This window comes from Lutra lutra, chromosome 1 (genome assembly GCF_902655055.1).
Source record: "Lutra lutra chromosome 1, mLutLut1.2, whole genome shotgun sequence".
NCBI lineage: Eukaryota > Metazoa > Chordata > Mammalia > Carnivora > Mustelidae > Lutra > Lutra lutra.
This window is the reverse complement of record NC_062278.1, coordinates 139,054,832-139,082,795: the sequence shown is the minus strand read 5'-3', so window position 1 is coordinate 139,082,795 and position 27,964 is coordinate 139,054,832. Positions and strand designations below refer to the sequence as shown.

General features: G+C 36.7%; 2 protein-coding genes across 6 annotated transcripts in view; one reads left to right on the top strand and one right to left on the bottom strand.

Moving 5' to 3' along the window:
• The first annotated feature begins 231 nt into the window (after window positions 1-231).
• On the top strand, window positions 232-15,573 carry SGO1 (shugoshin 1). The gene is given in 11 exon segments (XM_047737866.1): window positions 232-353; window positions 2,311-2,465; window positions 2,547-2,743; window positions 7,725-7,801; window positions 9,447-9,505; window positions 10,529-11,015; window positions 11,017-11,339; window positions 13,884-13,988; window positions 13,991-14,055; window positions 14,057-14,070; window positions 14,487-15,573. Coding segments are annotated over 10 exon segments (1,593 nt in total). The 5' UTR covers window positions 232-353; window positions 2,311-2,317; the 3' UTR covers window positions 14,605-15,573.
• Window positions 15,574-22,592: 7,019 nt separating this feature from the next.
• KAT2B (lysine acetyltransferase 2B) overlaps window positions 22,593-27,964 on the bottom strand; it is a 102,991-nt gene continuing 97,619 nt past the window's right edge. For all 5 annotated transcript variants that reach the window (XM_047737840.1, XM_047737822.1, XM_047737831.1 and 2 more), the window contains one exon: window positions 22,593-24,673. In XM_047737840.1, coding sequence (XP_047593796.1) covers window positions 24,668-24,673 — 6 coding nt within the window. In that variant the 3' untranslated portion in view covers window positions 22,593-24,667. The remainder of the gene's footprint in view (window positions 24,674-27,964) is intronic.

Below are 27,964 nucleotides of genomic sequence, written 5' to 3'. Positions count from 1 at the left end.
CTAGCGCAGTTCGGCGGGACTCCGCCGCGTCCCCCGCTGCGCCGTCGTCTCACGTGACCGCCTGCAGCCAGCCAATGGGTGAGCGCGGCGGAGAATTTCGAATGTGGCCGCGTTAGTCGGCTGGCGACAGTAGATAGAACCTAGACCCGGAGGGTCCGAATCGTGGGACGCACCGGCCGGACCGCGTCGCGGAGGCTTGGAATGTGAGGAGGGCGACAGCTGCGGCAGAAGTGGTGGTCAAGGTACTGTTTTGGACGTACCTGTGGGAGGAGGGTTTCCGGGCCCTCTTCCGGCAACACCTCCCCTCCCCGTCTTTACCCGAGCCTCCGAGAAAACGGCCACAGGTTTTTCAGGTGTGGAACAGGGGTGTTGTGGCCCACTTCTTCCTTCAGAGGTCTCTCAGTCGTTCCAAGTTCGGTGTCCAAAAGCTCAGGCTGTGGAGTCAAATTGATCGGGTGCCATTCTGTGTTCATCCACCGGACTTGCGCCTTCCGACGCTCTAATTTCCTCTTCTGTTAAATACTGGGATACCCTAACCTCCTGCCTTGCAGAATTTTGTGGATTAAGTTATGTGTGAAAGCATTTACAGTGTTAAAAGCTAGGCTTGATGTTAGGGCGCACAAGCCGGCAGCTGTTCTTTGTGCAGTGCGATACCGTTGACCTTGTTTCGCTTCGATTATCCTGGAGAAGCTAGCCCTGATCAGTGTCCTACCTGGCTGCTTCAGCAGCACGAATGTAAAAATTATGACGGAGATCCAATATTCCAGGTTCATTTGAATACAGACGGACTCTTATCTCGCACAGTGACCTGTTTTCATTAGTTCTCCCAACCAAACCGCCTGTTAACACCATTGGCCTAGACAGGGAACTTCTGATATGGCCAATTTCTTTTGTGATTTTAAGTTGGTTAAACGTGGTAACAAAAGTTTTTTAGGTAAGTCTTTGCTAAACTAACTTGATCAATTACTTCATCTGTATGGCTCTCAACATCTCCCGTGGAAACTTCAAATGCTCCATTGTGATACATTGTTTTATACAATCCACTTAACATTAGTGCTTTTAAAAAAAAATTGTTGTGCTTGCTCTACTAGAACCATCCCAGTACGTGTTGTATCTACACTGTCAGAAAATAATGGGATCTATAATATCTATATTTAACACCCCCAGACACTGTGTCAAGGAAAATAAGGCCTGGAGAAAATATTCAAGAAAATGTAAGATTTAGTAAAATATTTGACTGAGAGGAGATGGAGTTATCTTTTGTAATGTATATATAGCTGTAGGAAACAAGAATTATTTTTGCAATTTTAAGATCTGCAAAGTGCAATTTAGGAAAAATGTTCATGAAAAGTAGTTTGATATGCTTAGTAGTAGAATATTGAAGCAAATCTGATTTGCAGTATTGAAAGATTTAAGTATATTTATGTATACTTATGTACTTATTTATATGCTCAGTAGCATTATGTCACTATCATCACTTGTTTTGCTACTTTTAACTGTATGTAGAGCAATCATTATTTAATGTTGTTTGATATATTCATGACTTACTAGGAGCTAGCAGACCTGAGTTTTAAAAAAACTTTGAGAAAACTGGCATGTTCCCCTGCCTCAGTTCCTATTCTTTCTAGCTCCATAATTATTATAGTAGCCTATTAAAATTGCATATAGTGCTACATAGTTTAATGAAACCTCTGAAGATGACCTTGACTTTATTGAAAGTGTGTGCTATATCTTGAGTATTGGGTTAAAGGAGTGTGGAAGAAAGAGTTAATCAAGTGACCTAATCTAATTAATAATATAGAGCAGAACTGGAAAACAAAGCCCACATATATGATTACCTCTGAACTAATGCTGTAAGTCTAGTAAACACTAAAACACTACATGTTGGTCATATGCATTGCCTGTAGGAAATATATAATGATATCAAAATAATAAAACACTAAAATATAATATTATTTCCCATAATGCCTATACAGTAAGCCTTCAGTGAGTATTTGTTAAAGAAAATAGTGGCATATTATAGAGGCTTTGGTTGAAAATGCATACTTATTAACCTTCCCTATAAAGTACCTGAAGAGGCTAATATTATGCCAAAATATTAATGAGATTTTAAAGCTGCAAAATCTAAGTTATTACCAAAATCTAAATCTAAATAGTATCATCTTCTATAAGCTAATTCTACAGTTACTATGTCTATTTAACCTATTTAATTTGTTCTTTATGAACAACCTGTGTTCTCACTCTTATTTTATATTTGATGATATTATCTCTTAGGTAACTTAAATACTTTTTATTGTTTTAAATTCCTAGGCAGAAGATGGCCAAGGAAAGGTGCCTTAAAAAGTCCTTTCAAGACAGTCTTGAAGACATAAAGAAACGGATGAAAGAGAAAAGGAATAAAAATTTGGCAGAGATTGGCAAACGAAAATCTTTTATAACTGCACCATGCCAAATCCAAATAATCTGTAAGAGATTTTCATGTCCTTTTGCATCACTTTTTACGTTTAGACTTAATACATAATAAAAAATTTTTTTTCCTCTTTTAGCCAACACTTCTACGCTGCTAAAAAACTACCAAGACAACAACAGAATGTTAGTTTTAGCTTTGGAAAATGAAAAATCCAAAGTGAGAGAAGCCCAAGATATCATCCTCCAACTGAGAAAAGAATGTTACTACCTCACGTGTCAGCTATATGCATTGAAAGAAAAACTGACTCCACAGCAAACAGAAGAAACTGCTCAGGTAATTTTATTACAAATGGTAAATTTCTTAGGAAAAATGTAATAGATATGAATTGGTAATTTAGATCAATTATGTTATTTAAATTAATTACTTATAGCTCTGTTATTAGCAAATTGATCAAAACATCTCTTGTCAGTTAAGGAAACTTCAAGCACATACATGACTGAGACTTGTGCTTATATAACTTGGTTCTGAAAGCAGGTAGCGAGACAAGGTACAGAAGAACTAGTTTAGCTTATTGCACTGCTGGTCCCTTTGACTGTTCACTTAAGTGAGTCAAAGATAGCGAAAGGTCTAAAAGTGGTACTTGATGTAGACAGTCCAGAAGTTTTAATCAGTGGTATAAATCGTACCTATTCTATGTGGTTTTGTTACATCTAGTGAGGTTTTATAAGAACTACCTTAATTTGGGAGGGGAGTATTTAAGTGCTTTTTGAAGAGTCAGTTTTACTAATGGTTGGTTAAATAAGGAAAACTATACACTAACTGGGCATTAACAGAAACAGTTTACTTTCTTCCTGTTGGCCATCTATTTGCTATGCTAGTGAAGACAGTTGTGTTGGCACTTAGGCCAGGAAACCAGAGAAGAAAGCCAGACCATAGTGGAAGGGTATAGACTCAGGAAGTCACCTCACCCCTGATAGGGGAGTCAGTGAAAGAGTTCTTGCTTCCCAGCAACTAAAGTGATTCCATATTTTTTCTGTGTATGATACAGAGAATGTACATACATATATGCAATATGTGCATATGTAGTGTAGCAGAGAATTGTCTATAAAGATTCAATATAATTTCCTTCATGTGAGGGTTATTTTTTTTAAGATTTTATTTATTTTATTTATTTTATTTATTTTATTTATTTATTTGACAGAGACACAGCAAGAGAGGGAATACAAGCAGAGGGGGTAGAAGTGGGAGAGGGAGAAGCAGGCTTCCCACCAAGCAGGCAGCCCGATGCAGGGCTCGATCCCTGGACCCTGGGATCATAACCTGATTTGAAGGCAGACGCTTAAGGACTGAGCCACCCAGGCGCCCCAAGGGTTAGATTATTTTAAAAGGTTTTTTTTTTTCCTTCAGAATATAATCGTTCCTATTTTTTTTTTTTTCTTTTCCTTGTTTGGTCAACTAGTGAAGAAAAAAAATCCCTTCAAAGATATTTGACTCTTCCTTTTCCCTTTCCTAAGTTTTTGGTGGAATCATATATAGAATAGTGAAAAATGGGTACCTGATAAGATAATCACAAAAACTGTGGGTAAAAATTCTATTATTCCAGGCCTTTTGGTATTTATCAATGATTTTTAAGTATTTATTAGAACATATTAATTGCTGGGCAAAAGTGTTCTTAGCATTTAAAACATCAAAGTTTGTTTTCTGCCATATACTTGGTACATGTGTCACTCTCTCATCCATCATTCTATACTCGTGCTTCCATGCTTATAAAGTCAATTTATGAGTGATAGAAAAGCTTAAAATGTTTTGTTTTGTTTTAAGATTTTATTTATTTATTTGACAGAGAGAGATCACAAGTAGACAGAGAGGCAGGCAGAGAGAGAAGAGGGAAGCAGGCTCCCCGCTGAGCAGAGAGCCCAATGTGGGACTCCATCCCAGAATGCTGAGATCATGACCTGAGCCAAAGGCAGAGGCTTAACCCACTGAGCCACCCAGGCGCCCCAGCTTAAAATGTTTTTTGGGTTTTTTTTTTTAAAGATTTTATTTATTTATTTGACAGAGAGAGATCGCAGGTAGGCAGAGAGAGAGAGGAGGAAGCAGGCTCCCTGCAGAACAGAGAGCCAGATGTGGGGCTCGATCCCAGGACCCTGGGATCATGACCTGAGCTGAAGGCAGAGGCTTTAACCCACTGAGCCACCCAGGTGCCCCTTAAAATGTTTTAATGAGAAAAATGTTTTTCTTGCCTGTCAATAGTTAACTTGGTTTATAAGGATTAATCCCAAAGTAATTCCTAATAACCTTTTGTTCCCTAAATTTTATAATGAGTCTTTTAGTAACTTGTTATTAAATTATATTATTCTGGGGACACCTGGGTGGCTCATTCGGTTAAGCATCTGTCTTTGGCTCAGGTCATGATCTCAGAGTCCTGGGATTGAGTCCCACATCAGGCTCTCTGCTCAATGGGAAGTCTGCTTCTCCCTCCGTGCTCACACACTGTCTCTCTCTCTCTCTCAAATAAATAATAAAATCTTTAAAAAAATAAAAATAAGTTCGGGGCACCTGGGTGGCTCAGTGGGTTAAGGCCTCTGCCTCGGCTCAGGTCATGATCTCAGGGTCCTGGGATCGAGCGCCGCTTCGGGCTCTCTGCTCAGCGGGGAGCCTTCTTCCCTCCGCCCCCCCCCCCCCCCCCGCCCGCCTGCTCTCTGCCTACTTGTGATCTCTCTTTCTCTGTCAAATAAATAAATAAAATCTTTAAAAATTTTTTAAAAATAAAAATAAATTCTATAGTTAAATATTCTCCTTTACCTTCAATAATACTACTACTTAAATGTTAGAACGTTAACGTTTAGAATGTTAGCGATACTGAAAATAAATTGAAGACATTTAACAGGATTAAATTTCTAGTTGTTTTGTTTCTCTGAACAGTTTTAACCTATCATAATGTCAGCATCTTATATGTGCTTCAAATTAAAAAAACAACTGAACTGGATTAGAGTGATCTCTAAGGAATCCGTCTGGAAGTGAAAACCTTCCTAATACAAATGTACAAATCTGCCTGTGTCTGTGCTGTGTTTTTCATCTTCCCTCCTGTCACAGTGGCAGAAGTGCCTCTGCTCCTATCGAAGACTCTGCATCAGGGTCCTCATCTCTAGGACTTTGCTCCTAGAAGTTTGTGCTCTTTCAACATGTATTTCCCTCTTGGCTGAATCATTCTAGCTATCATTCAAATGTGCTTTACTATCTCATACCTTAAGAGGAAAAGAAAATAAGTGAAAAAAAAAAATAGGGGTGCCTGGGTGGCTCAGTGGGTTAAAGCCTCTGCCTTCGGCTCAGGTCATGATCTCGGGGTCCTGGGATCGAACCCCACATCGAACCCCCCACAGGGAACCTGCTTCCCCCTTTCTCTCTGCCTGCCTCTTTGACTACTTGTGATCTCTGTCTGCCAAATAAATAAAATTTAAAAAAAAAAATAAAATAAATGAAACCTCTCCTGGTTTCATATCCCTTTTATTCATTTCTCTGCTTCCCTTCACAGCAGAACTTTAGCAGAGAGGACAGTGTGCTTACTGTCTTCACTTCCCCAGCTTCCATTTACATTTGAACTTACTTTTACCTGGCTTTTATCCCCATGGTTCTGTGGTCACTCTGCCAGGTGCCCACAACCCCCATTTTTAGTAGCCAAATTTATTGGTCACTTCTTTCTTCTTGACCTTGAAAAAAAAAGTACTTTGATTTCTTAGCTTTCTTACTATCATACTCTCCTGGTTGTCCTGCCTTTCTGACTGTTCCAGGTCAGCTTCTTTTCTCACTTCTTCTTTACTTTCAAATGTCAATTGTTCTAGACCCATACTGTCTTATCCCCCTCCCACGGCTTTAAATGTGATCTGTCTGCTGATGACTTCCAAATTTATAACTTAGCACACACAAAACTACTATTTGATATATCTACTTAAATACTTATAAAGGATCTTAAACATGCTTTGTACAAAGTACAACTCTTTATTTTTCCTCTCCCAAAGATATTGTATACTTCTGTCTCTGTGAGTCTTATTCATCTCATAAAATAACCTACCCATTTGCTCAAAACCAAAGAGGCTTCCCTCTCCCTTACTGTCCCCACATCCACCCCTCTTCAATCCAGCACACTTTGTCCTCTTAATACCTTCCACTGGGCTTCACCTCTGTAGCCACAGGACTCGAGTCCTAGCTCATAGGCATATCTTGCTAGATTTATTATAATGACTTCCTAACTCCTCCTGCTCTTGGCCCCATTCAGTCCATGTTCCACACAGTGGCCAGACTGATCTTTTTTTTTTTTTTTAAAGATTTTATTTATTTATTTGACAGAGAGAGATCACAAGTAGACGGAGAGGAAGGCAGAGAGAGAGAGAGAGGGAAGCAGGCTTCTTGCTGAGCAGAGAGCCCGATGTGGGACTCGATCCCAGGACCCTGAGATCATGACCTGAGCCGAAGGCAGCGGCTTAACCCACTGAGCCACCCAGGCGCCCCCCAGACTGATCTTTTTAAAACGTAGATCATTTTACTTTCTTTCTTAATATTTATGTGACTTCCCATCACACTTAGACTAAAATTCAAACTCATGACTCCCAAGGCTTCATTATGTGGTCTCTGCGCACACACCCCCTACTGTTCTCACTATGAGAGAGGTCATAGGTGACTCCAGCCACAATGGCCTTTCTTTTCAAAGACTTTATTTATTTATTTGACAGAGAGAAAGTGAAAGCAGGAATACAAGCAGAGGGAGTGGGAGAGGGAAAGCAGGCTTCCCACCAAGCAGGAAGGCTTGATCCCAGGGCCCTGGGAGCGTGACCTGAGCAGAAGGCAGACGCTTAACGACCGAACCACCCAGGTCCCCTGTCCTTTCTTTTCTAAATACAGCAAGGTTTTTCCTACACCATGACTTCTGTTTTGCTGTTTCTATCACTTTTTTCCCCTGCTCTTTCAATGGCTAGCTCCTTTGCATTCTTTAAATTTCAGATGAAAGTCACCCTAAGAGAACCCCTCCAACCTCAAGTACTCTATCACTTCAGCTCTGAGTATTTCCTTCATAGCATTTACAATGTCTGAAATTACTTATATATCTCTTTTCTTTTGTTTTAAAATTTTCTCTCCCTACCCTAAAATGTAAGAGGGTTGGACCTAAATCTATTGTTAAGTTGCTATACATCTAGTTCCTGGAACAGAGCCTGGCACCATATAGAGTGCTCATACGTTTTTATTATTAAATAAATGAATGCTTTGTTATGAGTATTTCAATTGTACCACTGTTTTCTTTATTTTAATATATTAACAGAACCAGGAAATATGTCCTTCTGGAATGGACTCCAAAAGTGACAACAACTCTGGGGATTTATTTGTGAAGAATATACCGTTAGTATCAAATTTCATTATTATGATTACTAATATCAAGAAAGATTTAATTTTGTGATGGATTTACCAAAGAAAACTTGCATAGTATAGATTCTTGTGTTTGGAGTCTGATGTTTTCTGTACTAAAAATGCATTAAGATAATATGATACAGATTGTTACATATAGCCAAGCCAAAACTTTTTATACTTACTTTATTGATGTCTAGGAATAAGCTAGTTATTTAAATATATCTGAACTTCTTCACTTATATTTTCTTATGTCATGTTTTTATTATAAGATGGATTGGTTATTCACCTGAAGGTATTTTTGCCAGTACTACACATAGTCTGGTTTAGAAACAAAAAATAAAACATCTTGTTTAACACAGCTATCACATCGCTTCTCGGCCTTTTGGCTAAGATCAAGTGTAACACAGCTATCACCTGTCTTGTTAATCCACCTCATTCCTAAATATAGTCAGACCACCCCATATACCCTCCTCCCCTTCTCTTAGATCAAGTATACTTTGCTTATAAATTATTGAGATTAATTACATAAAGTAAAATGTACAGATCTTAATTGCACAGTTTGATGAGTCTGACTAATATATACACCTGTGGAGCAAAAATCTCCATTATGATATAGAGCACTGCTGTCACTCTAGCTGGGCTTTCTCATTTTTAGCATTATTAACATTTTAGGCTAGATCATTCTTTGTTGTGGAGGGCTATCCTAAGCATTGTGGGACATTTGGCAGGATCCTTGGCCTCTACCACTAAATGTCAGTGGCACTTCCCTCCCCCAGTTATGAGAACAAAAATAACTCGACAGTGCCAGTTATCCTTATAATTATCCCTAATTAGAATCATTGCCATAAGGCATCACCTATGCCTTTCAAGTCTTTCCCCTTCTCTTCACAAAAATAATCACTAAGACGATTTCTATCCCTGTATTAATTTTAATCATGAATAGTTGAAAATAGTTGAACTGTAAGATCTAACAAAATATTTATGTAATGGTCAAAAAGTAAGATGGGGTACTTGACTTTTTATAAGATTCCTCAAATTGTTAGTTACCATAACTCTGTTACCTAAATCTATATTTAATTTTCAATGTCTAGAGGGAAAAATTCTCTATAGGAAATAAAAAATAAAATTAGGATGAAAAAGCCAGTAATAGTATTAAAGCATAAAGAAAGTTGTTTCATGAGCCAAAGAGGGACAAGATTTTTAAACAAATAGGTTAACTTCAAAGAGGTCAGTAGTTAGGCACCGTAAAAACATATACTACCAAGAAAAAAAAAGATCACAGCTCGACTAATGATGAAGCAGGCTGATAAAGAGTTGAGTAACCAAATTGCATTTCTGTAATATATTTTATAAGTCTGTCCCGATTGACTGCTTCACCAGGTAAATGAAATTATGAGTTATGGCGTGTCTTCATTGATAAGGTTGTCCTTCCAGTGGAAGTTACATGTCAGTTGTAACAAACCAGCCTCCATATAAGCAACATATATTTTTGTTTGTTTTCTTTGATACTGAACAGATATACTGATTTCGAATAGAATTATGAAATACTAAAGAAAGGGAAAAACAATTTTAAGAACATCTTAAACTTGTTTTTATTATATAATTATAAAATAAATTTCTATTTTTCATTGGCTAGACAAGTTCCTCTTCAGGAAGCTCACCTTCCAGGACAAGGAGAATCATTCCAAACAGAAGGTAATTTAAGTAAAAATCTAAAAATAATATTAAGGGCAACACGAGATCTTTGTGAACAAGTAAAAATTAAATTTCTCTAATGTTTTTTAACTTTTTAAATTTGCTCATCTGGATTTTTTCTGCTCAAAGCAAATCTATTTATTTTACACAAAATAAGTTTTAAAATACATCCATTTATTTTGTCAAATCTATAATTGGCTATAAACGGCTGCAATATACTGAGCCCTACTATGTGCCAAGTTACTATGTATATAGCTACTATGTATGCCAGTGGCTACTATGTGTTAGCTATTTTACATACATTACATCCTTTGACCCTCACAACAACCTTGGAACGTAGGTGCAATTGGTCCCATTTTATATAGACTCAAAGAAGTAAATTATCTCACAAGAAGTGGCCCAAATGGTAAAAGCCTAGTGTTTAAACTCAAAGCTGACCTCGAAAGCCATGCCATTCTTTCCACTTCTAAACTGACGTGTCCCTGCTCTCAAATATCAATCCTTTCTACTTGAACTAAGCTTTGAAGAAGGGATAGCATTTGAATAAACAGGACCAAATATCCTCACTTTTCCTAAAAATACAGATATTTCTTACCTGAAGGGCTTTGCAATTACCCCATTCTTACTAATTTTTCAAGGAACACCTTAGCTCCCACTTTCTCAAGTGTGCTTGTCCTACTTTAAAATATGAGGTTCTTTCCCACTGAATCCTATATACATAAATACATACAACCTACTAGTTTTTCTTTAAACCTTTAAATCAGGGATGCAGAAAACCTCCAGAATATTTTCAAAAGTTATGTAAGGTTCTTTCACAGGTCAGATAGAAGCCATAATTGATCGTTGCTAAATAAATAAATGGCAATATTAAGTTCCTCAGATTTGTATTTACTTAGAACAAGTGTGGAGAAGCTACAGAATGACTTTTCATTTATTCCATTTTTAATTTTGAGTTCTAAGATTGCTAAAATTAAAATTTCCATAAAGTAATACTATTTTTCTCATTTTTAAAAAAATTCTCAGAGCAAATACCTATTTCTCAAGATAGACTGGGATTTGATTGGGATTCAGAAGAAGATAAATCTGTTGATAATGTCTTACCTAGAACTGTATCTGTTCGTCGAAGTTTAAAGAAACATTTTAACAATCTATCTCATTTCAATACCTTGGATGATTTTGAAATCAGTCATTTCTCAGTGCAGCCCTTTGAATCTGAGAGAATTAGATGTGTAGACCCACTAGTAAACATGAACATACCTGAAAACATAGAACAAAGTGTTTGTCAATGGAATAAGGATCAAACTAACTTATCACTAAAGCTGATTGAACCAGGAAGACCTGCTAAAGCAAAAGAAAACATTTTAGAATATAAATTTGAACAAACTGAAAGCAAGCATAGAAGTGCACAAGGAAGAAAAGGAGAGGAGAAAAGAAAAGCTAACAGAAGGAGAAAATCAAAATCTGTATCGAAGTATAAAGGGGCCAAAAGTGAAAAAAAAAAACTGTTTCTAAAAAAAGTTGGACGAATCTGTTACTTCCAGTGATGCTTACAATTTTAATTTGGAAGAGGGTATTCATATCACTCCTTTCCGCCAAAAAGTGAGCAATGATTCTAACGGAGAAGAAAACAACAATGAATTTGAAGTGAGCATCTGTGAATCAAGTGGTTCAGGAGATGATTCTGATGACCTCTATTTACCCACTTGCAAGTACAGTCAAGATGTCTCTAGTGAATCAGATAGGAGCCCAGTCACCAGGTATCGACCTAGAAGAGCACTAAAATATAGGAATGAAAAAGAGATCGTGGATTCTAAGCTTACGAAAACTCCTATCAGTAAGTGATTTAGTTGTTTGCCTGCATTTTTAATGTTTATAATAAAAGATCACTCCTGATGCTTATATGCTATACTTACCATCTGTTTCTCTGGGGGAGGTTAGAGACTTGCCATCTGTCTCTGGGGGGAAGTTACAGTCTGATTAAACAATGGGGGCCTGGGGTGGAAATCACAATTGTATGGCTATGACCTACTTTAAGCTAATTTAAATCTTCTTTAAGAACAAATACTAGTTACAGAGAAAGCGTTTTTACTTTTAGTAAATGAAGTCTTCCAATGTAACCAAAAACCTTTGGTGGAGTTCAGTTGAATTAAAATACCTTCTATACACTCACTTGAAATAGGCTCTTGAAAACAAATCAAATTTGAATCCAGTGACCTGTCATTTTAATGGCTTTCCTTCATATTCAATTTGACAGGAACCATGATTTTAAATTGATTCATTCTAGTTAATGAAAGGTGGCCAAACACTAGACCAAACTTTTTTCTCAGTATGGGCTAAGTATTCTTCTCTAAGACACTTGTAAGACATCTAAAAACTTTGGCTTAGAAAATCTTGCTTTTATTAGTAAGGTCAAAAGTAGGAATGGTTCAAAAGTTGATAATAGAGCCTACATCTGTTCAGAGAGTCTCATTTGGGGAATTTAGTTAGTGTGGTAAAACTAATGCATATGGTCAGGTTGTAGCATTCCCAAAACATTGTCATGCTATTTCATTTGATACTCAGAAAGATTATATGAAGGGGCACCTGGGTGGCTTAGTGGGTTAAGTGTCTGCCTTTGGCCCAGGCCGTGATCCCAAAGTCCTGGGATCAAGCCCCTCATCACACTCCCTGCTCAGTGGGGAGCCTGCTTCTCTCCCCCTGCTTGTGCTCTGTCAGATAAATAAAAAAATAAAATCTTGGGAAAAAAAAAAAATAACTCTATGATGTGTAGGTACCACCATGTTTATATTGTTTTTAAGGAAACTTAAAACCTAAAAAATTTAAATTACTTTCCAAGGTCAACCAGTACAGCTGTGGTAGTATGCAAATGTGTTGTTGTTGTTGTTGTTTTTAAAGATTTTTTATTTATTTATTTGACAGACAGATCACAAGTAGGCAGAGAGGCAGGCAGAGAGAAAGGAAGGGAAGCAGGCTCCCCGCTGACCCTGGGATCACGACCCGAGCCGAAGGCAGCAGCCTTAACCCACTGAGCCACCCGGGCGCCCCATTGTTGTTGTTTTTAATATGCTATCCTAATGTTACAAAATCAAGCAAAATTGGCCAAATGTTGATAATTGTTGAAGCGTGGTAACTGGGGTTTCATTATATTTTTGTGTCCAAATTTGTGTGTCCTTGAAATTTTACACAGTGAATTAAAAAAAAAACTACACTCTAATATAGTGTCACTCAGAGTTTAATCCCCAGATCCCTAGCATCAATTAAGTGAAACAACTTTTTTTTTAAGATTTTATTTATTTGTTAGAGAGCATAAGCAGGGGGAGTGGCAGGCAGAGGGAGAAGTAGGCTCCAGCTGAGTAAGGAGGCCCTTGCAGGACTCTATCCCAGGGTCCTGGGATCATGACCTGAGCCGAAGGCAGGAGCTTAACACTGATCCACCCAGGTGCCTCTTATGTGAAACTTCTTAAAAATGCAGAATCTCGGGCCATACCCTTGAATCAGAATCTGCATCTTTTTAACAGGTTCCCTGTGGTATTTGTATATACATAAATTATAAGAAGCATTGTTCCAGAATATAGCAACTGATCTGATGTTGCTTAGCCGTACTTTCCAAACTAAAAGTTGGAATAATTAGTATAGTACAGTAAACTTATGTGGGGACAAAAAGAGGCAATATTTGAAACCTAGATAACCCTGGAGAACATGGTTGCTAAATATAGGCATTTTACAGTTATAGTTTGACTTCAAAAAACAATTTGCCTTTTAAAGCTGTGTGAAGAGATTGTCTTGCATTGTCCTTCTGTGTGCTGGGTACCTGTCACCCAATATAGATCTATCTCCAAAGTAGAATAACTTGGATGCTTATAATAGGAAATACATGGGTAACTTTTTAACATATTAGCTTTACCAGAGAGAACCCCTTTCCTGTTGATCTCCACAGAGGCTATGGTGTAGAATTCTCATTTATTTAATAAAGCGAATTTAAGTGGCTTTTTAAGACTATAGAAAGGCACTTCATAAATTTCGATATTAAAAAAGATGGGGGCCTTGAAGATTCAATGGAGCAAGGTGAAACTAAAATGAAATTCCATAATTTAATTCATTATACCCATATTATCGTTGAAGAATTATAATTTTTTAAAGAATTTAAAGTTTTAGTAACATATCAGTTCTTCACATCTACAGTAATATTTCAGTGTTATCTGGGATAAAAAAATGACTGAGTTAAAGATCTGTATTATAATTATATGTGTGTATATATATGTTTTTATATAAAATGTTGGATTTGTATATGTTTAGGATATGTAATTGCACACAATTTTAGTTCCTGTGTTTTTTTTTTCTTTCATTTGGAACCATATTCAGTAAAATTTTTTTGTAGGTGCACTACCTAAAACTCCCCGCTCACCTCATTTTAGCCTGAAGGATATCACCAATGTCCCCTTGCATCCTGTAGTGAAAATCAGAAAACTTTCTCTTTCTCCAAAAAGAAAGCAAGCCCAGGAGTGTCTCTGCCTAAGCGCAGGTGTGCAGTCAGTATGAATTATAAAGAGCCCCACGCTAGCTTCGTAAGTATTTGATTTGTGGGAACCCACCTTTAATGATACATGTGGGGGGAGTAAAGTTTGGAGCTTTGTTCAAGAATGAGTCTTGTTGAGGCAGCTGGGTGGCTCAGTGGGTAAATAAAGCCTCTGCCTTCGGCTTGGGTCATGATCCCAGGGTCCTGGGATTGAGCCCCACATCCAGGTCTCTGCTCAGCGGGGAGCCTGCTTCCCCCTCTCTCTCTGCCTGCCTCTCTGCCTACTTGTGATTTCTGTCAAATAAATAAAATCTTAAAAAAAAAAATGAATCTTGTTGAAATATTAAGTTTTAACTAAAAACTGAAGTGGGAATACTAGCACTGGCATGTTTTATAACTATATTGAAGAGTGATTAGTATTGGGATACTTATAATTATGTCTAAGAATTATTTTTACTCTTATAGGAAACTGAGAAGAGGAGACCCTTTTACAGATTTGTGTTTCTTAAATTCTCCGATTTTCAAACAGAAAAAGGATTCTAGACGCAGTTCTAAAAAAAGAAGTATGAAGCAAATACAGTGACGGATGCTGTTTGTTGGATGATGTTTAAATCCATCCTATTACACCTTTTATCACTCTAAGGGAGAATCTCTAAGATAGTACACAATAGGGTTGAACTGTTGCCATGAATATTCTTTGAACTCTAAATCACAAAATTCTTCAAAACTGTACTTCAATATGATTTTTTTTCATACCATTAATAAATTTGGGGGTTTTTTAAAATATAAATAACCTGAACTTAAGCCCTATTTCTTAAACTGCCTAAAACTCTTAATTTACTCAGAATGTATCTTCTGCAGAAATTTTAGAAATGAATAATCAAATTAAGATGTTTTAATTACAAGCTTTTGGTGCCTTTTTTTTTTTCCTTAAGTGGAAAATACTAGAATGAATGATTTTTGAAGACAGGCCAAGGATCTTTTGCAACTCTATATAATATTTGAATAAAATAAATCCTTGGCATGCATAGTAGGGTATACCCTAAGCTGTTTGTGGATCCCTTATATCACTGTTCTATTTAGAATTTCAAATAAAATGTGAGATCATTATTAAAGAATTAATGGTTGCTGAGGCTCAGGGACTAGGTAAGTGACTAGCTCTGAATACCAACTCTGTGTGTACATTTTTCAGTGATAACTCAGCAAAATCACAAATTATGTCTTGGACTTTCAGGATAGTTCGCTAATTAGTGGTTACCATGTTGGGGTCAATGCAGATATAGAACATTTCCATCACCACAGAATACTATTGGGTGATCGCAAATTTGGTGTTTTTGTACTTTTAATATTTCTGTATTCTTGCTGTAGCGTTTGTCCATAGACCATTTTGTTTTATATTTTAACATTTTTCATGAATGTTATAGTGTACATATTTTTTTGCAATTGACTTTTAACTCACCATTGTTTTTGAGATTTATCCATGTTGGCAGATGTAGATTATTTTCATCGTTGTACAGTATTTTATTCATAAATAAACTAGACATTCTTTTGAGAGATAATTTGCTTCCACTTTTTTCATTATTACAAGTTAGTGCTGCGGTGAATATTCTACATTCTTGCACACATGTGAATAAGTTTCCGTGGAGCTGATACCTAGAAGGGGAGTTGCTCTCTAAAGTGGTTATACCAATCCTGACACGAGAAGTGTTATCACGCTCCTCTCAGCAACTCAGCAACGTGTTTAAGTTCCAGTTTCCCCACACACTATCACGTTGTATCATTGGACATTGAGATTACCTAAGGCAATGAATGTGAAGTGGTTTCTCTTTGTTTTAATTATTTATGAGATTTTATCTCTGAGTTAGTTACTTCTGAGAATTCAAATGTTTATGGTCACTGGTTCCTTCTATAAATTGCATATTGTGTACTTTGCCCACTTTTCAACCAGAATGTCTTTTTCTTAACAGAATGGGCTCTTTATATATTCTGGATAGTATGCCTTGTCTTTATTTACATGGGTTATAACTATTGGTTTCTACTTTATTCTTACCTTATTTTTTGTTGATGTTCGGGAGTTTTAAATATCAGTGTCCTCTATCACTTTTTCCCTTAAGGTTTTTCTCTAAAACTTGGTACTTTTTCTTTTTCACTTGGGTCTTTAAACCGTTTGGTATTTTGTCAAACGGGGATCTAATTTTTATTTCATTTTCCATGAAAATAGCCTACCATTTCAGCACTATTCAGACTAATCTTTCTGCTGTCTTTGACATACACTGAGGTTTCTTTCTATTGGTTTATTTGTCTAGCAATGGGCTGGGTACTGTATAGTCACATTTTTTTGTTGTAGTATAGTGGTAAAATATTTATCATTTTGATCATTTTTAAGTGTATAGTTCAGTAGCATTACATACATTCACATTTTTGTGCAATCAACATTTTCATCATCCCAAACTGAAATCCTATACCCATTAAGCAGTAACTATCCATTTACTCCACCCCCCCATCCCCTAGTAACTATTCTCTGTCTCTATGAATTTGACTATTCCACGTACCTCATATAAATGGAAACATTAATTTTCCTTCTGTGTGTGGCTTATTTCATTTATTCATGTCTCCACCTAACAGAATTTCATTCCTTTTCAAGTATTCAAGTGCTAGAATACAGAATAGTATTCTATTGGGTATATGTACCACATTTTATCAGTAGACATCTGGGTCGTTTCCACTTTCTGTATATATGCTAATACAAAGATCTATTTGAGGGGCGCCTGGGTGATTCAGTAAGTTAAGCGTCTACCCTCGACTCAGGTCATGATCCCAGGGTCCTGGGATCGAGCTCCGCATCTGGCTCCCTGCTTTATCAGGAAGCCTGCTTCTCCCTCTCCCATTCCCCCTGCTTGTCTTCCCTCTCACTGTGTCTCTGTCAAATAAATAACTCTAAGAAAAAAACCTATTTGAGTTTCTGCTTTTAATTTTTAAATATACACCCAGAAGTGGAATTGTTAATCAATAGTAATTCTATATTTTGATGAGCCTACATACTGTGTTGTAGAGTGGCTGCACCATTTTATATTCCCACCAGGAGTGCAAAGGGTTCCAGTTTTTCCATATCCTTGCTAATACTTGTTTTGTGGGTTTTTTCCATACCTATCCTAATGGTATGAAATGGCATCTCATTGTGGTATATTGACTTGCATTATCTTAAAGATTAATGATATCAAGCATCTTTTCATATGCTTATTGTCCATTTGTATTCCTTCAGAAAAATATCTGTTCAAGTCCTATGCCTGTTTCTGAATTGGGTTGTTTCTGTTGATGAATTTTAGGAGTCCCTTAAATGTTCTAGATATTAATCCCTTATCAGATATGTGATCTACAAATGTTTTCCCATTATGTGGGTTGGCTTTTTACTGTTGGAGTGTCCTTTGATGCACAAAAGTTAATTTTGATTAAGTTCAGTTTATCAATATTTCCTTTTTTCTTTGCTTTTGATGTTATACCCAAGATGTTATACCCAATGGTATACCCAAGAAATCATTGCCAAATCCAATGTCATGAAGTTTTTCCTCTATTATTTCTTATAAGTTGCATTTGTTTTTAAAGCCATAGATGGAATTGGTTTGCTAATATTTTGCTTAGGATTTTTTATACCTATGATCACAAATAAAATAAAATTTAAAAACAAGGCCATACTAGCCTCATTAAATTAGTTGAGAACCTTCTTTTTTTGCTCTATGGAACAAATTGTTACCGATTCAGGTTTGGTAAAACTTGCCATTAAAAATATTTTATCCTGTTTTGTGGGCAAATTTTTGTCTTGGTTTTTTAAATGATTATAAATTCTCTTACCCTTCTTTATTGTATATAGCTAAATTACATTTTTCTTAGGAATTACATATTTCTATCTAGTAGTATCTAGTTTTGTCACTTTTTTTTTTGGCCTATTTTTTGCCTGCTTTCTTTTGTACAGAATCTATTTTGCTAGTTGTTAATCTTTTCAAAGCTCCAGCTTTTGTTGATCCTCAGTTTTTTCATGTTCTACTTTATTAATTTCTATTGTTATTTTCCATTCGCATTCGTTTATGTTGTCATTTTCTAACTTCTATCTAACTCCTTGCTGTCTAGCCTTCGTTTTTTAAAATATTCTATTTTTAAGTAATCTCTACACTAAATACGGGACTCAAACTCTTCAGTCCTGACCCTCAGATCAAGAATTGCATGCTCCACTGAGTGAGCCAGCCAGGTGCTCCCACCCTTCCTTATTAACATAAATTTCTAAAGGCATACCTTTTGGTCTCTTAGTTTTACTCCATGACCTCTTCAGTGTGTTTTATATATCCTTAACTTTGATTTCAAGTATTTTCTAACTTGGTGATTTCTTTTCTGACCTATCAGTTATGTAAAATCATTTTTTTCATACAAAAGTGGAGAATTCTATTGTTAATGAGTTCTATTCCTTTTGTAATACATCAAAAAGTTATGTGTATCATGTTGATTCTTTGCTATTTGTTAGATCTTTTGTGACTAAGTTGTCAAATTTTACAAATGTTTAACTGTGTGTGCCAAAAAATATATAAATTCTCTAATTGTTGAATGTAGTGTTGTATAATGTTTTCAAATATTTTACAGCTTTACTAATTTTGTCTTGTTTCATCATTTGCTAAAAGTATAACATCTTCCACAAAATTCCTGGTTTATTGATTTTCCTGTGAACTGTTGTTTTTATCACTGTTGTAGTCACTCTTTTTTCCTCATAATGCTGTTTTAATGTCTTATATAGCTAAGGCAACTTATGTATGGTTAATATTTGCCTGCATACGGTTAATACTAGTATTTTCACTATATCATTTTTTCTTTCCATTTCTTCAAGGCTTCCTACGTTAATGTTTTAGATATATCTCATTAAAGGGCATATTACTAGATTTTGGCTTTAGTCCAAATTGAATTGTCATCTGTTACCTAGCAAAGTCAGTCCATTTACATTTATTTTGATAACTCCTAAATTTATTTCTATCACATATTTTTATGCTATCTACTCTGCCCTTTTTTCTTCTTTACTGTTTACCACTGGATTGGTCAAGTTGTCTCTATTTCTACTTTTATTAAATGGCTATCCTGTAATGGCTTAATTTGTATTTCTAAAGTCCAAGTTTCTGAAGCACATCTTTTATAAGTCATTTTGATGAGGGTCAAATTCTTTTTTCTAGAAATGAATTTTTCCCTCACTCTTGATGTAGGTTGACAGTTACTTCCCCCAAATTTCATTTTCTTATGGTCTTAATTTTGCTGTTGAGAAGTCTTGTCGATCTAATTTTTGCTCACATTTTATTACTTTATCCTAAGCATTTCATATTGTTGACTTAATTGTAAATGTATTTTTAAAATTCATATTCACTTGTTGGCTGCTAGTTTATGGAAATGCAATTGATTTCATGTATGGATATTGCTAAATTCACTCACTAGATCTTTTTTTGTAGATTCTTTAGAATTTTTTAATGTACATGACCTTATTGTCTACAAATAAAGGGTTCTCTTCTGACTTGTATGCCATTTCTTGCCTTACTGCACTCACTAGAACCTCTGCTATAATGTTGAATAAAAGTGATGATAGCAGACACTTTTTCTTATCTCAACCTTGGAAGCATTTGGTTTTTCAGCATTACTGTGATGTTGGCTTTAAGTTTTTATTAATAACCTGTATCATATTGAGGAAGTTTCCTCTTATTCACTAGTTTTTCTATTAAATTATGAGTGGGTGTTGAACTTTGCCAAATGCTTTGTCTATTGAGATGAACTTTTTTTTCTCCTTTATGCTGTTCATATAATTACATTAATGAAGTTTCATGTTAAATCAAGCTTGACTTAATCAGATACACCCCACTTGGTCATGATCTCTTATAATTTTTATATATTGCTGAATTCCATTTGCTAGTATTTTGTTAAAGATCTTTCGCATCTGTGTTTTTGAGGGTTGTGTTGGTGTATAGTTCCTTAGAATTGTTTTTCTGGGTTCGGTATCGGGGTAAACAATACTGGCCCTCATAAAATGATTTCAGAAGTCTTCCCACATCTCTTTTCTGAGTTTGTGTGGGATTGATAGATACTTCTTTTTCCTTACACCTAAGACCTGTGTATTTTATTATATGTGCTTTGTAGGATACTGTGTTGTATTGCGTGTTTATTAATTATACTTCAATTTTTTTAATGTTAAATAATACAGGAGGGGATGTTGAGTTTTTCAAAAAACAAGCTATGACTGTACGAGTGTGTGTGTGTTAAGGAGTAGAAGCAGTAGGGGTGCCTGGGTGGGTCAGTGGGTTAAAGCCTCTGCCTTCAGCTCAGGTCATGATCCCAGGGTCCTGGGATGGACCCCCGCATCAGGCTCTCTGCTCAGCAGGGAGCCTGCTTCCCCCTCTCTCTCTGCCTGCCTCTCTGACTACTTGTGATCTCTGTCTGTCAAATAAATAAATAAAATCTTAAAAAAAAAAAGGGAGTAGAAGCAGTGCTGGCACATTGAATTAGTAACACTGTATGGGGAAAAGATTTGAATTAGAACTTGATCACAAGGTTTGTATAAACCGTGTCTGTTTTCTATTCAACTCTTTAAAACAACCAACATTAACCAAACTCAAGCACTTTCTTATAACCCTTTGCCTATTCTGTTGCTGGACTGCCTTATTGTCCAATAACACAGATTTTTTCTGTTCTTATTTTCAAGCATAAACAGGATACCCATCTCTTAACTGTAGGAAATGGGTAGTTAACAAGAGAGCAAAGAATAGAGACCAGTGAATTTTAGAAAGGGTCCAAGAACCAAGTAAAGTGGTATGTAGAAAGTACCTATGCATGAACATGTGCATGACTTTGAGAGGGTCCCTACCTTCCAACAAATTCTCCAAGGGATTTCTCTTAAAGAACTTTTTTAAACATACATAAATTAAAACTGATAACCTTCAGTTCAGCTTAGAAAATCACACACACAGACACACACACACAGTCGTGTAGTTTCTCATCTTTTTAAACTAATTCTGCCAAGGTTGTGTTGCATCTCCCAATAACAAGAGGGAGTAAGAACACTGACTTTTGTTTTCTTCGCTTTTCTCTGACTCGTTGAAATATACTGCTTTTAATAAACCCAGAATCTCCTGCTTTGTCTCTTTGTTCCACAAAAAAAGAAAGGTGCTCCCATAAAGAAACCAAGTCGTAAATCTACATAAATTACATTAAAAAACTTTTCATCATACTTTCGGGTGTTCCCTCCCCTTCTCTCAGCATCTTCTGTTTACTTTGCTGAAGCTCTGACTTCACAGTATCATTTCTACTTTGCTCAGAGGAGAACGCTCGTTATTGAGCACTGGAGCAGACTGGCGCAGAACATTGTGGAAAAAGCCAGAGGCTGCCTCCAACAACCCTGTCCTGTACAGGTTTTACATCTCTTAAAACAGTGAGGGTCGGTCTGAAGATTCTCAGCTAAAAGGGGGGACACATTATTGATCTGTCCATAGTGCCTCAGTGTGATCTTGTTTCTATCTTAGGTTTCATAATTTTAAATTTTACTTCCAGGTAGTATGAAACCTCGGTCTTTTCACTATTCTAATGAATACAACCAGCTTTCACATGTATTGAAAAAACAACTGTGTAGCGATTCTTGATACAGATATATGGGATGGAGTGGGAAGGAGACTTCTCCAATCCAGATGTTTACATTTCAGCAGAAGGAAGGACATGCCCCCTGGCCTCCCTCTGCCCATATTCACTCCTCCCTCTAACTGATGAGTTACCGGAAGGCTCAGGACTGCACTGTGTGGCTGCTTGCTCACCTGGACCTCTTCAGAGCTGGCCTGCCTCCAGAGAGCAGCACTGCTGTTGGCCATGCCCTGAGCTCGGTGGTAAAGGCCCTGCCCTTGGAGGGGAAGCTGCAGTGGTGCCAAACTGCTGGCAAGCCAGTCATGTTCAGTATTAGCCCATGTTCCAGAGATATACAAGCCACATTCTCCAATACCCATTTTATTACTAATAAAGATATTCTGGCCATCAGATGCCTTATTCTTTTGACTTCTCAGTTGGTTCAGGATTCAGAAAGAAAAAAGTATTCTTTGGTGGGTTCTCTCATACCCCAGAGAGGACACAGTATTCTCTCCTGCAGTCACCATTCTGAGGAACATGAGAAGCTCAGGAGGAGATGTGTAAGAATCAGCTGTATTTTTATCTGTCTCTTCATCTATTTCACCGATGCAGAGTAGAAAAACTGGGGTAAAAAACATCTAATTTCTAAAAGAGTAACACTCTTCTTTCCGTAGGACTTTTTTTTTCTTTGTTTAATGAGTGACAGTGGGCAAGATGCAGTGGACCACTCAAAAGACACAGACACACTTGAGCGTCTCTCCTCTTGAAATTCCCTCACTGGTGGGGTGAATTTTTATGAAACTTCCAACAAATGCCACAATGCTAACCATCTTCAACAAAATGCCTAAAATCTAAGAATTATGGATATAGTCGATGGTCAACAACCAGATCAAACACTTGCCCTGTTAAATTTAATAGGCTAGAAGAAGAAAACACAACACCAAATTGAGAGCTTTTTAAAATATAATTTAAAACTATGCTGTACCAGTACAATATATTAATTTTACAAATGTAAAATTTTATCCGCTGTTAAAGCATTTGCAAAAACCACACATCCTACTTCAGCTTTATTGCACAATATCTATAAGAAAATATTAATTTTTAAATTAGAAAACATAAAAATGCTTTCAATATAGAAGAGACAATCTGATTTTAAAGACAATACTCTATAACAATGTCTACCCAGAAAATAACAACTTTCACAGGATACCAAGCTGGACAGATGCTTTGGCAGATTCAGGACAAAGCACTGTTTAAAACCAGTCCAAGATACTTAATCCAAACTGTATCATCATTCTTCACTAGAAATCTAGATGCCACTCAAGGTGGTTTCTTATGCTTATAAAAGTTGAGGCATTTTTCGGTGTGAGCATTCTGAATATCTCTTACATATTAAAAACCATACTTCCCACTGGCAAACAGCCATTTGCAGGTTTTTTTCCTTCATGCAGATTATCTCTGGCAACTGTTTTTCACAACTATTACATGATCATTTTAACTCATTTATGCTGATAGAAAACATCAAGTTAAATATACTTTTTAAAACCTACTCCTTTACAAAATCAGTTTATAAATTTTTATCATAAAAATTAGTGTCAAAGACCATCAAAATGGCCTTCATTTGTTTGATATTAGTTGGTTTCTCTCAGAGTTGGGGATGGCAGATGTCCCACTTTCTATGTAGTGTTAATCAGGAAATATTTCCAAGCACTAAGCTGGAATCCCAAGACAGGTTAATAAGGTTGTATGATGGATTTTAGTGGGATACTACCCTGGGTCTGTCTTCCAATGTAGGTGTTGAAATACTGATAGCAAATCTTGGTGATTTAATTCACCTCAGACAATGAATATAATCTGGAAATGCAAAGGAAAAATGTTTCATATAATACATTATCAGTGGGGTTGCAAACATCATAGAAAAGGGAAAAAAAATCCTTATTTGTTAGAACAAGGATTCACCAAATTTGATACGTATGTAGATGATGCATCGTTCCTTATTAAAGCACATTGATTCAATCTCAAAGTGTTTTTAAATGTATGCCTCTGTGCATCAGATTGCCTTTTGGAACTTATGGCCTGCATAAGCGAAGTCAAATATAATAGTCCACATCTGTGTAGAGAAAATAATTATTAAAATAGTGGTTATGTGCTCATGAGTTTATTGTAGGTAGATAGAATTATCAAAAATCCAGATGCTTATAAAAAAGTGTGCATTATTTAGAATTTCTTCCTTAGGAATCAAAGCAGTTGCTTTTCTGGAACTGCATTTTTCAGAACTGCTCAAAGCACCTCATCTAGATGAGTGTTTTTTTAAAAATATATATAAAAAGTCTACAGTGAGACTTCAAACATCACATATTTCACCTTTTACGGGCTCTTATCATGTATCCCTTCCTTAAAGTCCTTCAGAATAAATAAAAATAACTCTCACATTCCATTAGAAAAAAAATGGAAACATTCATGGTCTGAAAAGTTTCTGCATTCCCCCAAATCTTGGTACTATGTGCAATTTCCTCATACACAGGTTTTGAGGAAACCCCTGATCATCTATTATTGAATATTCAGCTAATGGACATGCCATAGAAAATTTACAATAGTAGTAAATAGCTTAAAATCTATTCCATAAAATAAAAATGTTCTATGACTTCAATTTAAATACATATCTGAAAAAGCTAAAAGGAGGTTTTGTTTGTTTTTCAAAAGTGCTAATTATTACATTTACAAGTAAGTATCTTCAAAACATTATGTCCAATTCTTTATAAAACTAAACCACCTTGCTTTAGGCACCACTGCTTGATGAGTTTCTAAGAAGCAGAAGGGGGTTAAAAATCACTTGTCAATTAATCCAGCTTCCTTAATTTTACTGAAGAAGAATTTCTCCAGGATATTGGCACATTTGTAGTATTCACTCTCAGGGGGGTTGTACTCTTTGCAATTGGTTAAAGACTCGCTGTTAAGTCTGCCATGAATAATTTCTTAGACACGTAGTACCTATTCTTGAGGCGTTCGCTCATGGTTTTTCAGATCTGCACAGGAAAAAAAAATATTAGCAATCTTTGACTCCTTTTAAACGGTAACTGACAAAAAAGGAAACAGGGAGAGAAATCTATATCATCAGTGTGGCTACATTTTTACCATCCCAAGCCCTTAGGAGACATTCTTAGGATCACGGAAAACAGTTCTTAAATGTCATGTTGTTTCTGTTGTGAGAGCTTCTTGTGTAAAATCACAGCATTTTGCGTTGAAAGGATCATTATTAGTCATTTGGCCCAATCCCCTATTCAGCACAAGGAAGCTAAGTAGATTAGCAGTGATAAGTACGATAAACTAAGTACTGTTAGCTATTCATCCAGAATTATACAGAAGAGGCTCTCTCTACCCGGAGTAGAGCAGGTGGAACGTTTGTCTGAATCATTTCATTACTTAAACCCAAACAATAAGACTGAGTTTGTTTCATTACATTCACAGTTGTTTTGGAGCTGCAGAAACAGAACTAAAGTAGAAAAACTGATCATAAATAAATCTACAGATATACCAGTATCCTTGCATATAAAATGGTTCAAATGAATTTAGTTTCATGTTCCATCCATGAAATATGAATCACAGGCAGTAAAAAAACAAAACAAAACAAAACACAAATAGTAATTCCTTTTCTAAAGCAAGTAAACTTTGAAAAATTATTGTAAAAATAATATTTTCCTAATATATTCACTTGCTTTAAATTATATTATTTTACAAATGAAAACAGTACTTTATTTAAACTTGTAAGAATAGTGGCTCCATCAGCTGGGCATCTGCTTTGGCTCGAGTCACCATCTCAGGGTCCTGGATGGAGCCCTGCATCAGGTTCCCTGCTGAGCAGGGAGCCTGCTTCTCCCTTTCCCCCTGCCACTCCCCCTGCTTGTGACCGCTCTCTTTCTCTGTGTGTCAAATACATAATAAAATCCCTGGGGCACCTGGGTGGCTCAGTGGGTTAAAGCCTCTGCCTTCGGCTCGGGTCATGGTCCCAGGGTCCTGGGATCGAGCCCCGCTTCGGGCTCTCTGCTCAGCTGGGAGCCTGCTTCCTCCTCTCTCTCTGCCTGCCTCTCTGCCTGCTTGTGATCTTTATCTGTCAAATAAATAAATAAAATCTTAAAAAAAAAACCATAATAAAATCCTTTAAAAAAAAAATAAATAAATTTTAAAAATGAACTTGTAAGAATACCATGGGGCTTGTTTACTCCTCACTCTTAGAACTGATTTACAAAATTCCATGCAGATTAGAAGACGTTAACATTTCTGTATGCCTGGGTGGCTCAGACGGTTAGGTGCCTGACTTCTGATTCCAGTTAAGGTCAAGATCTCAGGGTCGTGGGAACTGAGTCCTGTGTCAGGCTCTGCCCTGAGCATGGAGCCTGCCTGAGATTCTCTCTCCCTTTCCTGGTGCCCCTCCCCCACAGGTATGCACTCTCCCTCTCTCTATAAATAGGGGCACCTATTTCTCTCTCAAATAAATAGGGGCACCTAGGTGGCTCAGTTGGTTAAGCAGCTGCCTCTTGGTTTTGTCTCAGGTCATGACCACAGGGTCCTGGGATAGAGCCCCACAGCAGGCTTCACGCTCAGTGGGGAGTCTATTTCTCTCCTTCTCCCTTTCCCTGTGCTCCTCTTGCTCCTCCCCTGGCTAGCATGTCCGCTCACTCTCTCTCTCTCTCTCAAATAAATCAATAAATCTTAAAAAAAAAAAAAAAGAAAGAAAGAAAGAAAGAGAGAAAAGAAAATCTTATACAAAAAAATAAAAAAAGAAGATGCTAACATTTGTCTACTTATAGGTCCCCTAGTTGTCTTTAAGTCTGGTTCTGTCATTAAAAATTATATTAACTGTACATGGAAAAGTCAAAATTGTTTAAAAAATAAAATAGCTCTACCAATGCCCAAATTCCCACTATATTATCACATTTTCCAGAAGGAAAGAAACTTATAACTGAATACACTGGGATCATCAGCTAGTGAGATATATAAATTTATGTGCAACATCCAAAAATGGGGAGAATTCATTTGTGTCAAAATCTTAAATCTACCACAAAACACCAAAGAAAAAAATGTGAAATAGGTACTTTTGCCTATTTCCTTTGACTAAAGCTTCTCTTGGTTAGTGGTATGTCATCATATCTGAGAGTTCAACCTTCAATTTTCTTTCTTCTCTAACTAAAACAGTTCAGAAGGAGAGAAAAATTGGCAAATATTAAGATGCTTTATAAAGGCTCAGCAAATACCCCACTAGATGTCTCACCCAAGTGTGACTGAGCAGATGAAGATGTCCTCTCAGTAAATGAAAGAAGAGCAATAAAATTAACTGTGCCTCTCTAGGTAGAGTTGGATATCTACCTTACCACCTAATGCCTACCACTTAAGATATGCTGCTCAATACAGCGTTTATGTTTTAGAAGAAGAGTTGTGTAACTAAAAGGGGGTGGGGGGAATGAAACATGGCACAAGGAAGTTTATCCAAAAGACTTCCAACTATTATTTAGAAGAAAGGGAGTAAGAAGAGATGGAGAGAGCCTAAGCTACAGCAGAAACAAAATGAGAGTCATAGAAGTATCTGGATCTTTCAGAATAATTAAAATCATTCTGTGTTACTTCCTTTCTATATTTCTATTCTATTCTTAAGTTATAAATAACATCTTTCAGGTGCCTGGGTGGCTCACTCGGTTAAGTGTCTACCTTTGGCTCGGGTCATGATCCCAAAGTCCTGAGATTGAACCCTGTATAGGCTCCCTGCTCAGCAGGGAGCCTGCTTCTCCTCTCCCTGCCAATCCCCCTGCTTGTGCTCTCTCTATCAAATAAATAAGTACAATCTTTAAATAAGTAAATAACATTGTTCTTCCTCTAGCCTTACTAGAAGCTTACTGACCAAATGGCATGTTAAAGAAGGTGATTAAGTATCAGTGATATCACATATGATAAAATCATTAAATTATTCCATTTTCATCCCTCCCACCAACTGCAGAGTTCTGAGTAAATAGGAAACCCTGCCCAGCAATCCACGCATGGTAAGAAGACATGCTTGGCCAGACTACTTAGACGATGTTCTAAATGAGATTCTCTAAATGATACAGCCTGGACCTGATTCATATGGAAGAAAAGAGTTTCTGAGAGCACAAAGGAAAGAGAAGAAATGTTTTTAGAAAAAGCTGAGAAGGGGTGCCTGGGTGGCTCAGTGGGTTAAGCCGCTGCCTTCGGCTCAGGTCATGATCTCAGGGTCCTGGGATCGAGTCCCGCATCGGGCTCTCTGCTCAGCGGGGAGCCTGCTTCCCTTCTCTCTCTCTGCCTGCCTC